This window comes from Colobus angolensis, unplaced genomic scaffold (genome assembly GCF_000951035.1).
Source record: "Colobus angolensis palliatus isolate OR3802 unplaced genomic scaffold, Cang.pa_1.0 Scaffold131, whole genome shotgun sequence".
In the NCBI taxonomy this organism is placed as follows: Eukaryota; Metazoa; Chordata; class Mammalia; order Primates; family Cercopithecidae; genus Colobus; species Colobus angolensis.
The window spans coordinates 4,029,569-4,045,626 of NW_012114364.1; the positions used below are offsets into that span (position 1 = coordinate 4,029,569).

The 16,058-nt window shown below is 32.6% G+C and overlaps 1 protein-coding gene across 2 annotated transcripts in view; it reads left to right on the plus strand.

The window, feature by feature from the left end:
* The window catches only part of PTPRQ (protein tyrosine phosphatase, receptor type, Q), a 238,997-nt gene that overhangs the window by 88,861 nt on the left and 134,078 nt on the right, over positions 1–16,058 (plus strand). For both annotated transcript variants that reach the window (XM_011934111.1, XM_011934113.1), the window contains 6 exons: positions 6,125–6,285; positions 7,019–7,164; positions 11,919–12,087; positions 13,701–13,991; positions 14,237–14,512; positions 14,879–15,030. In XM_011934111.1, the coding sequence (XP_011789501.1) occupies positions 6,125–6,285; positions 7,019–7,164; positions 11,919–12,087; positions 13,701–13,991; positions 14,237–14,512; positions 14,879–15,030 (1,195 nt within the window). The remainder of the gene's footprint in view (positions 1–6,124; positions 6,286–7,018; positions 7,165–11,918; positions 12,088–13,700; positions 13,992–14,236; positions 14,513–14,878; positions 15,031–16,058) is intronic.

Genomic DNA, 16,058 nt, shown 5'->3' on the forward strand with positions numbered 1-16,058 from the left:
ATACCTGATGTAAATGACGAGTTTATGGGTGCTGACCAGTTGATGGGTGCAGCACACCAATATGGCACAAGTATACATATGTAACAAACCTGCACGTTATGCACATGTACCCTAGAACTTAATGTATAATAATAATAAAATAATAAAAAAGGTATAACTTATACACTTTGTAAAAGAAAATGAAAAAATCTGAATAGTTTATAAGCTTTAAAGGAGAGAAATGGGTAGTTAATAATTGTGTATTCCTCCAATAGCCCATTTTCTGAAGTATTTTACTCAAATTCTGGAGCCCTAATGGGATGATAACTATGTGGCTATAAACCCATTGAAGCCAGAGGTCATGTCTTTGTCACCTTCATATTTCCATCACAAAGTATAATGACTTATATTTTAGGCCCTCAATAAATATTTGTTGAAGTAATGAAAGAAAGAAGTATTGTACATTTAAAAGTCTTGTTTTTTTTCTTTTTCTAATCTCACTAACCTTTGAGCACCCCTGGGAAGTCATTTTACATATTTTTGATCAGTTTCCTCCCCTGTTGTCCTTGGAAATTTTCTCAAATTATCTCTATTTTCAAGCCCTTTACTAAATCTCACTCACCTCATTCAAAGCAGACAAACCCAGCTTCCATTCTAAACTTAAAATTGAGGTGACTATCTCAAAAATTTGACTGCTTCAAATTCCTACTTCCAGAATCCATCAACTCATTTATATCCATTCTCAGAATATGAAATCTCTCGTTCAGTTCAAGTGCAATCCTTCCTCCTGCCTTCTGGATCCTAATTCCTTGTGTCTGCTCTAAAGCTATCTATGGATTATTAGTGTATGATTCCTCAGCTTCAAACTCATTCTCTTCGGTGACTTTTTCCTTTAATCTTTTAAAGGTATCTTTCCTACCAAAGGCAAACAAGCAAAACAAAGCCAAACCAAACCAAACCAAGTTAGCCAGTCAACCAAATGATGACAATAAGAACAATAACAACAGATGAATACCTACTTTGACTCAGACTGTCTCTGAGATGCTAGAACAGCTTTAGTAATGTGCAACTGTTTATGCTTTGCTAGTTTGGGGTTATTTAATGCACAATCACTAACCCACTGATGCTATCAAGTTGTGTAGAGTAATTATGCTAAAGTACAACATAGAAGAGTAGTTTCCTTATATAATGGGAAAATTAATGAACATCACTGCTTCATATGAGGAAAAAAAAATCTAATAAAGAGTCAAGTGAGTGAGTGCTCACATTCTTCATTTCAGGGAGTTATAGTTAGTGAGTGAAGGGATTAATCTAGAACATTTAAATAATAACTGATTAAAGTTTTGAAAATAAATTCACAAAACTGAACAGGGATGGATGTATCATATGGTAGATTATGCACATGGAACAAAATATCAAATGATAAAGATTAAAATTAAAACTATGACTTTTCAAAGAGTCTCAAACCTTGGCTAGAGAACCATACATATTCATACTTATGGAAACAGAGAAATTTATTTACTGTGGTTTGGGTATTCAGGATTCCTTCATAGGCAATCGTTGCCTAGCATGGACTTGGTGTTGTAAGAGATGAACAAAGAAGCTGGTAAAGCAAAGAAATTGCTCTTTTGATCTAGAATTTCTTTTATGCCCTAGATGTCAAAATGTGGTATGTCTTTTGAAAAAAATTGTAAATTAATTAGGAAATAACTTCCTCTTGGAGACTATTTATCCCAGTTGAAGACTTTTTTTTGGTGTTACTCATGAGTAAAGACAGAACAACTACAGCTTACATTTTTACAGAATAATTTCAAAGTAATTACATTTGTTTTCATTTCCTAAATTTGAAAAAGCTTTGAAACCTATTCAAAATTAGTCTTAGAGTTAAATAAGTAAAATCATTTTACTGAGGACTTCCCTCAAGCTTCGTCTCAGTTTGAAAGTAGTCACTGGTTGAGAGATTTGGCCAGTGTTGAAAGGTAATATATTTTAGATAATAACTACTGTGTAACATTTATATCCCCTCCCTTTGTACACAGTTTATGACTTTGGATATGTAAGAGTTAGACCTACTTTGTCCTGTAGGCCTCCTCTCTTCTTTTCCCACCTCCCTCAACTCCCTATCCTACTCTCAAACTTTACAAACTAGCTTTCTTGTGAACAATTTCCTGGATCTTTGGGGCCATGCCTTATTCTCTTTTGTTATACTTTGGTCACAGCTAATTTATTTGCTCCTTGCTTTCTTTGTTCTTTACTTTTAGCTACTGAGGGAAAAGTTTATTGTCCTTGTCCTTAAGGAAGTCACACTGTTATTAGCAAACTGTTTTAGAATTATTTACTGCTTTATCTCTCTATTTTGAGGATAGGGGCTGTATGTTACTCATATTTATGCCTAAAGTAGTGCCTGACACAAAGTAGATGCTAATTATATTTTGTTGGATTTTGTTGAATATTGATTTTGTACATATCATCTCTAAATTCAGAAGGTGTGAAAGTTAACTTTGCTTGTGCTGTCTAACGAATGGTGTCTAAAGAGCTCAGACTAATAATGTTTTTCATTTTAAAGACTAAAATAAAATATTAAAAACCCATAAATAAGTTTTTTTCTGATTGTTTGTTTTAATGGATCACAAATGACCAACAAACATGTCAGAAGACGTTCTGTCTCACTCATAGCCAGGAATGGCTAACTAAAATCTACCTAAAAATCTACTAAAATCTAAGTATATTAATAATATCCAGAGATTTATGTGAGTTTGCCAAAATGGGAACTCTCACACATTGTTGGTATGATTCTAAATAATTATAATTATTATAACTTAAAATTTGATACAGTAATCATTTTGGAGTAGTAATCTTAAAATTTTAAAAAGCATTCAAACCATCTGACTCATGAAACACACAATTTGTATCCCAGTGTATTGTTGCATGCATGTAGTCCCAGCTACTCTGAAGGAAGGCTGAGGTGGTAGGATACTGTAGGCCCAGGATTCAAGTCCAGCCTGGGCAACATAACAAGATCTTGTCTCTAAAAAAAGAAAAAAAGAATTTAAATTAAAAAAGTTAAAAAAATTAAATTAAAAATAGTTTAAAAAGAATCACACAATTTAATAGGTAGAAATAGAAGTACTATTATGAAAAGATACTTCTTTAAGGATAACTACAGCATCATTGCTACCAATAGCTAAAGAAATAAAAAAGAGAAAAAGCCTAAAAGTTAATTCATAGAATGGCTAAATAACTATGATATATCCAAATTATGCAACTACAAAAACATTATGACATAGATCATTGGTGTTAACACGATAAGAGAAAAAATCAAGATATAGAACACATACTTTTATAAATGTAAATAAAACATTATAATGGAACACATAATAATTCTATTATAATATTTTTAAGCTAATAAGAGGTGGCGGGCGCCTGTAGTCCCAGCTACTCGGGAGGCTGAGGCAGGAGAATGGCGTGAACCCGGGAGGCGGAGCTTGCAGTGAGCTCAGATCCGGCCACAGTACTCCAGCCCGGGCGACAGAGCAAGACTCCGCCTCAAAAAAAAAAAGAAACAGATTTTAAAACTAAGCCAGCTAAAAGCAAGAGTAACAACTTACAGCAGTATCAAAGATGAATTTCCTACACACGGTTCGTTCAAAGGGATTGAACCCTTTGAGCTTCTGGACTGCTCAGAAGATTGCTCCTTTGAGATGAGAGAGCTCACACCTCAGCACAGAGATTTGTATGTTATCTCCAATTTGGCAACAGCTGCTAGGAAAATGGAGTTCGAGCCTTGGTGATAGTTCACTTCTGTCTCCTTTCTCTCTCTTTTAGTTATCAGTTTTATAGCAAATAATCTCTTACATATTTGATCTATTCTGAATTGTTTTAATTAATATTCATGCTACCATATTTTTCTAACTTATTTATTAAAATATCAGCCACAATTCTAAACTACAAAAGAAAAATAAACAAACCTCAAGCAGACGAGACATTTGAAAAATTTTTGTTAGCTTAATTTTGTCCCTTGGGAGTAAACCAGGCTAGATGTTGAAACTATATATATGCAAACTGAAGTGAACTATTACATTTTGATTAACATAATTTGTAACAACTAGCTTCTTTTTATTAAAATATCTATTTGAGATAAAATTTATTTTTGATATCCATTTCCAGGTAATTGCCTTGATTCTGCATTTTCTATGGAACATAAACTGAGTTTTTTACAGTTGGTGGATACTTACATACAAGATTTTGCTGTGAATATCAGGGCAAGGTAGCAGAAAACATTGAAATACATTAATGAAAATAATTTTTTAAATTGATATAATGCAATTAGATTACTTTAGCTAATAGCATAGCTTTATTTTATTTTATTGTTTATTTTTTAAGACACAGTGTTGCTTGTTTCCAGGCTGGAGTGCAGTGGCATGATATCTGCTCACTTCAGCCTGCGCCTCCTAGGCTCAAGCAATTCTCGTGCCTCAGCCTCCTGAAAGCTGGGACCACAGGTGTGCCCACCATGCAGGGCTAATTTTTGTATTTTTAGTGGAGACAGGGTTTTGTCATGTTGCCCAGGCTGGCCTCAAACTCCTGGTCTTAAGTGATCCAACCGCCTTGGCCTCCCAAAGTGCCAGCATTACGGGTGTGAGCCACCACGCTCATCCTAATTGCATAGTTTTAGACATCCATATTGGATTAGCTCTTCTGTAGTGTCCTAATGACCTGTGACCAGTGGTAAGAGTATGGAATTGGGTAGTTTCTATGACAAGGAATCTTTTCTGGCAACTAATAGCCACAGTATCAAGAGTTTTTACAACCACTCTCCTCTGGTCTCAATGGAGTCAAAGAAAGCTCTCCTGACTGCTTCTGAAAAAGGATGTCAAATGAAACTGTTTCAAATTGCTGAATAGCCTGGCTAATCCTGCCTGTCTCCAATCACAGACTCTGAATCCATTATTTTTCTCACCGTGGTAAGCTTTCCAACTATTTTTCAGATAACAAAACTTATATTTGGAATAATTTGGTGCTTCTGTGGTAGTAAAACCATGACTGAAATGTATCTCTGTGGAAACCCCTAATTCACTTAAAATCTATTATTCCTCCTAATGATTCAAGGCTTCAAATATTTCAATGGTAAAGAAAGAACATTTTCTATTCAGAGGGAATATTCATTTACTTCTTCGGTGCTTTGTGTGTCTGAAGAAGAAAAATATGAGATTACATGAGACACATACTTTTTCAGTGTTACTGATCATATTCCCTTATCTAAATTCTTTAATTACTAACTTTATTATATAAATCTTAAAACAACGCACATTTTTCAGCACCACTATACACAGGTTCATTTTTTGGTTTTAGATATTAATCTATACCCAATTCAGACTGTGGAAACTGAACTAACGTGACTTAAATAAAATACTGTTATATTTTTTTCTTTAGACTCTTTTTTCCCCTCCTGAGATTTTGATATGTGCTTGGAGAGTTTTGAGTCAATATTTATTTTATTTGTTTTCTTTTCTGGAGTGATATTTTAAATACTTTAAAGATTTTGATTGAGTGAGAGGTGTGAGCTATATTTTCTTCTTTCCTGTATGATATACATACATTGTTTTCAATCTCATTTCTATTAAGTAATTATAGGAGAGCCCACAACCTTGTTATTTTACATGTCACTATTTAGACATTTGTTATTCATTTATTTGTGTTGGCCTGAAGTAAATGTCACTTTTGTACAATATTTGAAAGATAGATTTATTTTATAAATTAATAGTTTAAGATTTTGCCAGCATTTGAAATGAACAAATATTTGGACAAAGAAAACCTCAGTATGAAAGGGAATACTGTAATTACTTTAGTACATAGTATTCCTGAGTGCCCATTAAAATTGATCCAAGCAAACTCTAATTATGAACATCATATTAACATTTCATCTAATTACTGAATATAATTAAAAGCAAAATAAGTTAATTTACTAAAGTATTCTGAAATTTACTGTTTTCAGTATTTCAGGATAACCAACCTCTTTATTCTATTAATCTAGATGAATAAATTTCCATATATTAATGTTGTTTACTTTTAATGTTAGTGTGCTCAAAAAGTATATGTTAACTTTTAAAATTCAATTATACAGATAATATTCTTTTTATCTCAGGAATAGATCATCATTAAAAACTATTAATGTCACTGAAACATCATTGGAGTTATCGGATTTGGATTATAATGTTGAATACGGTGCCTATGTAACAGCTAGCACCAGATTTGGTGATGGGAAAACAAGAAGCAATATCATTAGCTTTCAAACACCAGAGGGAGGTGAGTTAAGGATGTATGCCAATTCAAAGAATATTCTTTTTCTTTTTAAAAAAATATCCTGCCCAGAAAAAAATTCAAATATCAAAATGTATGATGAAGCCTAATATTCATTATCAATTGGATGAAAAATTGTATTTTGATCACTTTTTAGCTGTGTGATGTTAGGAAAATTAATCTCTGTGTGCCTCAATTTCCCATTGGTAATGTGGAAACAGTATCATTCTACTTCATAGGGTTCCTATCGAGATTACATAAGTTTTTATGTTTAAAAGCACTTAGCACAGAACTTACTTGACAAATAGAATTTTATGTGTTTATTAAATGAAACAACATAAAATGCATGAATCATTTGTCTATGACTTTTATTATTCAATATAAAAATTTTAAGTTATATTAGAATTTCAAATTATGTACTCTGTATTGGAAACCTGTTATAATAGTTTTCTCATATCCAGAGTAGTGGACAGGTTTTAGAAAGGGGATAGTATTTTATGAGTAAGAAATCCATCTGTCTTCAGCTTGAATATGCCTATAATAAAGTATTAGAGGGGTGACCCAATGCGTTTTTTTGGATTTCATTTCTGACATCTAAATAGATGTTATTTCTAATTCAAGCTTTTTTGAAAAACAATTTTTACCACTTTAATTTATGAACTGTAGGTAAAATTCAGGCCATTTCAGGCATTACTTGTAGCCACAAATACAGTAATTTGGTCAATTATTTGTTTTATAGCACCAAGCGATCCTCCCAAAGATGTTTGTTATGTAAACCTCAGTTCTTCATCAATAATTCTTTTCTGGACACCTCCTTCAAAACCTAATGGGATTATACAATATTACTCTGTTTATTACAGAAATACTTCAGGTACTTTTATACAGGTAAGAACTGAATTTTCCCCTAGTTCTTTATTAACATCCTTAAGTTGTATTAATAATACAGACTTGTCACAGTGAAAGAAATTGTTTACCTTAGATTGATAATTATGCACAGATATATTTTATAAAACTCCCATTGACCTAAAAAATGTGGTATAGAAAATGTCAGATACATTTAATCTCTCTTTACACACACACACACACACACACACACACACACACACACCTCTATATAAGCTTCACATATAAGCTTCACATGAATTATCAACAGTGAATCTGCCACTTATTTAAAATTCTGTTTATAAAGATGGCCCTCAATTACACTTCCTCCAAGAAGTGTTCTCTAAAGTGCTGATGGTATCATTTATCCTCAAAGTTATTTATTAGCTAAGTTTTTCCATTTGTTGGTATACGATATAAATAGTTTTAGTGTTTGAATGTGTTTGTGTGTTTTTCTTTAATTTAAGAAAAATGTTTTTGATTGTTAGCAGGAAGGGTTATTATTATAACAATAGTATAATAGTAGTTATTGTTTAATATCAGATGTAACGAAGACCACTCAGAATGTGGTTATTTGTTGTAGATGAGGTTCTAGGCTTGCACAGTTTGTAGAAGGGCACTCTCTAGGATGTGAATGATGATGGCTATGAAAATAGCTAAAATGCCTTTACTTTGAAGAAATATTTCCAGTTTTCAGCAGGATTATATTATTTCTCCAAATTAGGTGTTTCACAGAACTTTAATATATAAAAAGGATAATTGGAGTGATTATGATTGAATCAAAGATGCAGAGAGCTGGAATATAATTTGAAAAACATGAATTTAAAAGAAATGCTGCAATGTACAGAATACATCACTTAGTGGTAGAAATTATTGACTGCATGTTTGTGACTTAGGTGATTCTTAATTCTTTCTATCCTTTTAAGTAAAAGAAGAAGAAAGATAAGTCTTACAAATCCTGAGTTGCCTAATCCCATTTGTGACTGACAGCCCAAGTTTAGTCACTAGTTAGTTCTCCTGAATAACAGCCTCTGGAATTAAGTGCAGCTTTAGTGCAGCTGTAGTGCAATGTAGGCTAATGAAGAGGGCAAGAGCAGAACTTTGCAAGCTGTCTCGGGACTAACCTAGCAGGGAGAAAGACAAAGTCCAAAAGGTGGTTTAGTGTTTACATTCTGTTCTATAAGAGTAGGGTTGTGTAAGTCTATCTAAAACTTGATGCAAAGAGAAAAGTAACTTATAAAAGACATGTAGATATAGTTACAGATATAATAAAAGACATGTAGATAGAGTTATAAATGTAATTGTAAATCAAGATTTTTAAACAAATGCCTTAAGAGCAGAAGCAGAAAGGAAGATCCAGTTTTCTACTCTGTATGTCACGCAGTTTTTGCTTTTTGTTTTGTTCTCTGTAGGGAAGAGAAATGGGACCTAGAGGCAATTTATTTTTTACCAAAATGTTGTTTACAATTGTAACAATATGTCATTATACCAATAGAAGGTATTCAGATTGGACATTTTCCTTCTTTTATGCATCTAAAAAACGTTGCACAATTGTTCCAGTAGTTCTAAATTTTAGCAATCATTTTGTCTCTGTACAATTTACTTATGGCTTCTTTGTGATTTATATTTTGGTTCTCTTTGTCCATATCTAAATAATATAGTGTAAGTATCAAACTATGGTTCCAACATGATCTTCTAAACCTACTTATTCAAACCTGGGTGTGTAATATGATCTAATTTGCAATTCATCTGCCTTAGAACATGTTATCTTTTATTAAATAATCTTAAGAATGCTTTTAAGTGTGACAGCTGCAAGAGGGCACAGGCTAATGATGTTAAAACATTTCAGGAGTATAGTCTCATATTGCTTGAAGTTTATCCATGCTTTAACTTATTCCTAAAGTTAATGTTAAAAATAGCATCAATATCTTCACTACCTAATTTTCTATTTTGAATTAGTAGAAGAAATCCTCAAAATGAAAATTATATAGCAGAATAGGTGTATACCTTTTTATTTGTTCCCTATCATCTTTCCCCTTCTTACAGAACTTTGTAGAATACGTCATGCATGACATATCATGTTCTGCCTCCTATTGCAAATAACTGTTGCTTCTCTTATTTCCCTTATGCCATGACAAGCATCTCGTAGAAAAAGAATTGTGTAATATTTATCTTTTTATCTCCTAAAGTCTTCTGAAACTACATCATACATAGGTTTAATGCTCAATACATATTTTAATTGAAAGATTATGAAAATATTAGAATAAACCAACATCATTTTTAGTACATAGTCATAATTTTGGAGCCCTTGAGTATGTAGCAAAGCCATCTTTCCTTCTTCTTATCTTGGAGAATTTAACCTCTTTGCTACTATTTGCAATCCATATTGTTCTTCCTTCAGTTATTGCACATTGTATTTTGTACAGCGTGTTAACTTTTCTACTTTAAAATTTTTACCCATTTATGTTTCCTTAGTGTGCCTGACTTAATGTCTTCTATTTTAAAATGGGCCGGGGGCGTTGGCTCACGCCTGTAATCCCAGCACTTTGGGAGACCGAGGTGGGTGGATCACAAGGTCAGGAGATCGAGACTATCCAGGCTAACATGGTGCAACCCTATCTCTACTAAAAATACAAAAAATTAACCGGGCGTGGTGGTGGGCGGCTGTAGACCCAGCTACTCGGGAGGCTGAGACAGGAGAATGGCGTGAACCTGGGAGGCGGAGCTTGCAGTGAGCCGAGATCGCTCCACTGCACTCCAGCCTGGGGGACAGAGCAAGACTCCGTATCAAAAAAAAAAAAAAAAAAGTATTAACATAGCTTTTTGATGTAAATTTTAATTTTTGTTATAGAATTTATTCTGATTACCTATGACCTTGATGACTAATACATAACAAATTATCTGAATCACCCAGAAGTCATTCCTGCTGAGTGTGGGACTTAATGTGCATAGGCAAGTAACAAATTTGTAACATTAGATCAATTATCCAGATGATTATTTTATTCATCTGTTTACTTTTGCACAAAAATGTCTTTTGGCACAAATTATCTAATTAAGGCTTTTTTTTGTTTATACAAATATAGTCAGAAGGTATTTAGTAAAACCTTTTCAAATTTGACCAACCAGCTAATATAACACATTTTTTTTTTTTTTTTGAGACGGAGTCTTGCTCTGTTGCCCAGGCTGGAGTGCAGTGGAGCATCTCGGCTCACTGCAAGCTCCGCCTCCCGGGTTTACGCCATTCTCCTGCCTCAGCCTCCCGAGTAGCTGGGACTACAAGCGCCCGCCACCACGTCTGGCTAATTTTTTGTATTTTTAGTAGAGATGGGGTTTCACCGTGTTAACCAGGATGGTCTTGATCTCCTGACTTCGTGATCTGCCCACCTCGGCCTCCCAAAGTGCTGGGATTACAGGCGTGAGCCTCCACGCCCAGCCTATGTTAATACTTTTAAGTGGTGCTTTATATAAGCCAGTTGTTCCATGTGTAAAGTAGATGTATTGAAAGGTATTAAAGTTCATGGATCATATTTTGTGTGAGATTGCTGTATTACTTTAACTTGTCTATTTCTATGTAAATCACCACAAAATTGAAGTAAATCTTTTATTGCACTATATTTTCCCCTGAATACTGGCAAAAGAACCATACATTTTTGCTCAGTTTAATTTGTTGATAAATTTCAGAGCCATTCTTACTATACGTTTAGTAAAATTGCTTATCCTATGTTATTAATTTAAATGAAACTAGTTACTGTTTTTTTTATTGTGTGCTAGACATGGTATTAATGGCTTTTGTGCTTCATGTCATCTAATCCTCAAAAGTTGTCTATGAAGTGGAGATGATTATTTCCATTTTACAGTTGAAGGGAGAAAAGCTTTGAGATTAGATGATTTATCCAGGGATACCCTGCCACAATTTGAATGCAGTTCTGTAGGACTTAAATGGCTTCATGTGCATTGGAATGATTCAGATTACTCTGTGCAGATGGAAATTATAAAATTATTCATACTGATTACATCTATGTTTAAGTCTCCATTTATTTTAGAATTATTTTTATTTGGCTATGTGTTTTACTTTTAAAATTTGATAGAAAAAAATGATTGCATAAATACCCTAATAATTTTTTTCAAGCCTTGGGGAAAAATGTAACTGAGAGTCAGGCTAGAGAATTTAAAACTTTCTCTTACTCTACACGTCAGAGAGTACATCAATCTGCCATCCCTTTGCTACAACTGTGAGAAGCAAAGTCTGAAAAGAAATGTGAAAGTCTGAAAACCCACTAAATGTGAATAATAATAGCTATTTGAGTTCATAGAAAGAGGGCAAACACATTCAAAATTCCTTCATCACAAATGGAAAGAAACAAAATTAAAAGTTTTATAATACTCCCAAACTTGTTTAATATTAGCCGATGCTTTGAAAATTACTGGAATATTTTTATAAGGAAAGTGACACTGATCAGCACACTTGTAGAATTTCCATTTGGCCACTTGACCTTCTTCATTGTTGGCTTGCAGTTTTTACTCTTTGCTATTTGTGAATTGGTTTTGCAATAAAAACTACCATCTGTTTCTCTTTTAGTACAAACATATTTCCAGTTTAATTGTTGTGATAAAAAATGTTCTATGTTGATTTTCCTAAAACAATTAACATATTAAAATAATGAGACAATCAATTCATGGATAACAATTATTTTGAAATGTTCATGCATACTAAAAAATACATTCTGAACAATGAAAGCAATGTGTTTATTTTTCAGAATTTTACACTCCGTGAAGTAACCTATGACTTTGACAATATGACTGTATCCACAATTATAGATAAACTGGCAATATTCAGCTACTATACATTTTGGTTAACAGCAAGTACTTCAGTTGGAAATGGGAATAAAAGCAGTGACATAGTTGAAGTATACACAGATCAAGACAGTATGTAAACGAAAAACACTTATTAATGTTTAATATGATTAATTTAAAACTTATTATTTTAGGAACTTTTCCTTTGGTTTGAATTTGTAATAAAATCTTTTATTTAGACACATTCATTACAGGAGTTTGAAAATGCAATTAATATACTTATAAAACTATTGTAATAATAGCCTCTTCTGTTCAAGAAAACTGCTAACATTCATTCATGAAAATTCTGTTCTTTTTATTGCTTCAACAGATGTCATGGCCATCCAATTATGGGCACAAAAAGTACTGCGTACATGGATGAATCTTCCAGTAGTTAATTTACTTGTTCATTTTCTTTAAAGACTTCAAAAATCTCTAGCAACTTGTTTTCTTTTCAGACTTTGAATCTGCATAGGACTCTGCAGCACTTCTGTTCTCACTGTGTTTGTGACTAATATATCCAGAATTTTTTTTTTAACTCCAGAAGTTTCTCGTATGCATCTTCTGAAGAATCCTATTTATCCTGAGTATTCAAAAAACTATAATGATTGAAGCTCTTGATTTTTTTTATGTTTCAATTTTCAGAATACAGTGATAAGCAGATCATTACCTATTTTTCTTGTAGTTGTTTCTGTCATCCATTTGCTTGTTTATTTTCAAAGATTAATCCCTTATTGAGAAATGGTAGTGACCCAAACTTCTGGAGTAAAACTCCATGTTTACTCTCTGAAAGCTGTAAATTGAGAGATTCGTTAAGCATGAGAAATGAATGGTTGTTGTTTTTGGAAAAATCTTTTGAATTGTTGACAAGTTGGTCAACATAAAAATAAATGATAAATGTGGGGAAATATGTATTTGGGGAGTCTAGCAAAAATGTTATTTTGTAATATATGGTCAATACCATTTCAGGCATTCTTTAAATGCAGATCTCCCCCAGGATTTTTGCCAACCTATAACATTTTATCAGTTATTATTTCTACACCATGGATAATAAGCACTTACTATGCACTACTCCAGGTGGATATCAAATTTACATTAATAGAGTTTAATGTCACAATACAACTTACATCTGAGATTTGGAACTTGTGTGTAAGTAGAGTAACTTTAATATACAAATTTGAGTTGGTAGTCTGGTGACTGGAGACATTTTGAGACTGGATATTGGGAAAGCTTTTAGTATTGATTCTTCTGACTACCCACATGACCTTGGAGAAGTCACTTAATGGCTCTGAGCTTTAGTTTCCTCATATGTACAACAAGGGTAATATTTAGAAGAAATAAGCTAAAAGATGGTTTAGATAATATAAATTATCAAAATATTTAAATAAAGCAGTATACATGCACATATTATGCACACATACAGACACACACACACAATTTCCACATAGTAGGAAAGAAGAGCCAAAAAGTATTATAGAAACAATTTCCATACATATTAAAGATGACAGAGTTTATTTTGAATGATTTTTAAAATAATTTTTTAGAAGATATTTTATAATAGGTGAATGTTTACCACATCTGCATTTAAATAATTTAAGAGCTGATGATGTAATAGTTGCCATTTCAACAATTATACTCAGTTTGTGAATTTAGATTCTGTTTAGGGTAACTGATGATTTTTGTATTTTGCCCATTACCTATCATAGTACCTGAAGGGCTTGTTGGAAATCTGACTTACGAATCCATTTCGTCAACTGCAATAAATGTAAGCTGGGTCCCACCGGCTCAACCAAACGGTCTAGTCTTCTACTATGTTTCACTGATCTTACAGCAGACTCCTCGCCACGTGAGACCAACTGTAGTTACATATGAGAGAAGCATATATTTTGATAATCTGGAAAAATACACTGATTATATATTAAAAATTACTCCATCAACAGAAAAGGGATTCTCTGATACCTATACTGCCCAGCTATACATCAAAACTGAAGAAGATGGTAGGCTAGACCCTTTTATTGCCTATTAAGCAGATTGTTGTTGTTCCTTTCATTTACATTGCTTTCTCATAGGGAACAGTCTTCAATTATATTGCTACTGTTTGATCTCAAGTAATTAGCCTTTCAATAAACATAATGTTTCTTAAAATAATCTGCTAAGAAAATCAAATCCCATTATGATTGAATCCTCTTTTTTAATGCTGATTCACTTTTGTTTCATTTAATATTCTCTTTTTCTTTTATAGTCCCAGAAACTTCACCAATAATCAACACTTTTAAAAACCTTTCCTCCACCTCAGTTCTCTTATCATGGGATCCCCCAGTAAAGCCAAATGGTGCAATAATAAGTTATGATTTAAGTTTACAAGGACCAAGTGAAAATTATTCTTTCATTACTTCTGATAATTACATAATATTGGAAGAGCTTTCACCATTTACATTATATAGCTTTTTTGCTGCTGCAAGAACTATGAAAGGACTTGGTCCTTCCAGTATTCTTTTCTTTTACACAGATGAGTCAGGTAAGCCGGAATCCACATTTCTTCAGACAATTTCACTGTTGCAGCACCTGCTCTCTCTTTTTAAGGAACAGCATGGAATATGAAAGGATATCTGATTGTCTATTTGTAACAGCCTTACCATTATATTTACTTTGTTGAATTTATTTTTTTCAATTTGAGCTTCAGAATTTCCTGTTCTGTTTAAAGCTACTTTGGAAATACTGTGTCCAATACAGATTATAAATAATTATGATATTTGTTTCTGAAATTAAAATATGATCATTTTGTAAATCTTTTTCAACTAATATCTTCAGAAAAGTAAGTCACGGTGCTATTTTTATGTTAAAAGTTTTATGAATATAAGTTTCATCATGTGTTTTCCTACAGTGCCTTTAGCACCTCCACAAAATTTGACTTTAATCAACTATACTTCAGACTTTGTATGGCTGAAATGGAGCCCAAGTCCTCTTCCAGGCGGTATTGTTAAAGTATATAGTTTTAAAATTCATGAACATGAAACTGACACTATATATTATAAGGTACGTTGATTGTAACAGTATATGTTTATTTTTAAAAATCAGAAATTGAATTAAAATCTTTTGACACAGGAGGAAAATGGACTACTAAATTAAACAGTGACTATTTTTTTTAAACTTATTTCCTACAATTTAAGGATGCTTATGGAAAACATAAGAAGCATTTGCCAGGTATATAAGCTGAATACTTCATAGAGCGATGTGCTTAGATTTGTAACTTCTAGATATCTACAACTTAAGAAGCAGTTGCATCATTTTGTTAATGCTGGAAAGTGTATAGTATTTTTTTTCTGGCTTACAAATATAAAATGTATTTCTATCTGTTGTTAACAGCAGTACCAAGGGAATCTTTTTAATCTTTTGGGAAGGTATTCATATTTATTCTGGTATTCTGGTCATCTTTCCCGATAGCATATGATCCTATACCAATTGGTCTTTTAAGATATATCCTTATTTTTTTATTTTCAAGAGTAATTCATTTGCAACACTAACCACATTTTCCCTCTTCCATTTTTGGAATTCAGAATTAGTGAAAAGTGTCCGGAGAACTGATGTAACAAAGAGTCTCAAATATATGTCTGTGATTTCTAGCATTTAATTGCCAAAATGTAATTAGCAAGCATTTATTTAAGAAAATTTTCTTATTTTTTTCCTCAAAGGCAAATAAAGTCCTGGAATGTTCTTATTTAGTTTACAGGAAGAAGAGTGCAAAAAATCTGCAGTAAACATTTTACTCAATATTATGAGTATTACAGTTTATGACTGTGGTAAATCATTGTTATAGCATATGTAGCTTACAAATTGAATAGTAAAAATCAAAAGCAGGCATTAACTTTATGTCATCAGGAACAATGACTTTCTTTCTGGAAACCAATATATTACTTTAAAACTTGAGAGTCTGAGTATAATTTGAATCATATTACCCCATAAATGTGAAATTTGTTTCCCAGAAGTGTGAAATTACATTAAATGACGTGAAGCCTCTTGCCCTTTAATATCTATCCCTGGTTTAATCTTAACATATTTCCATT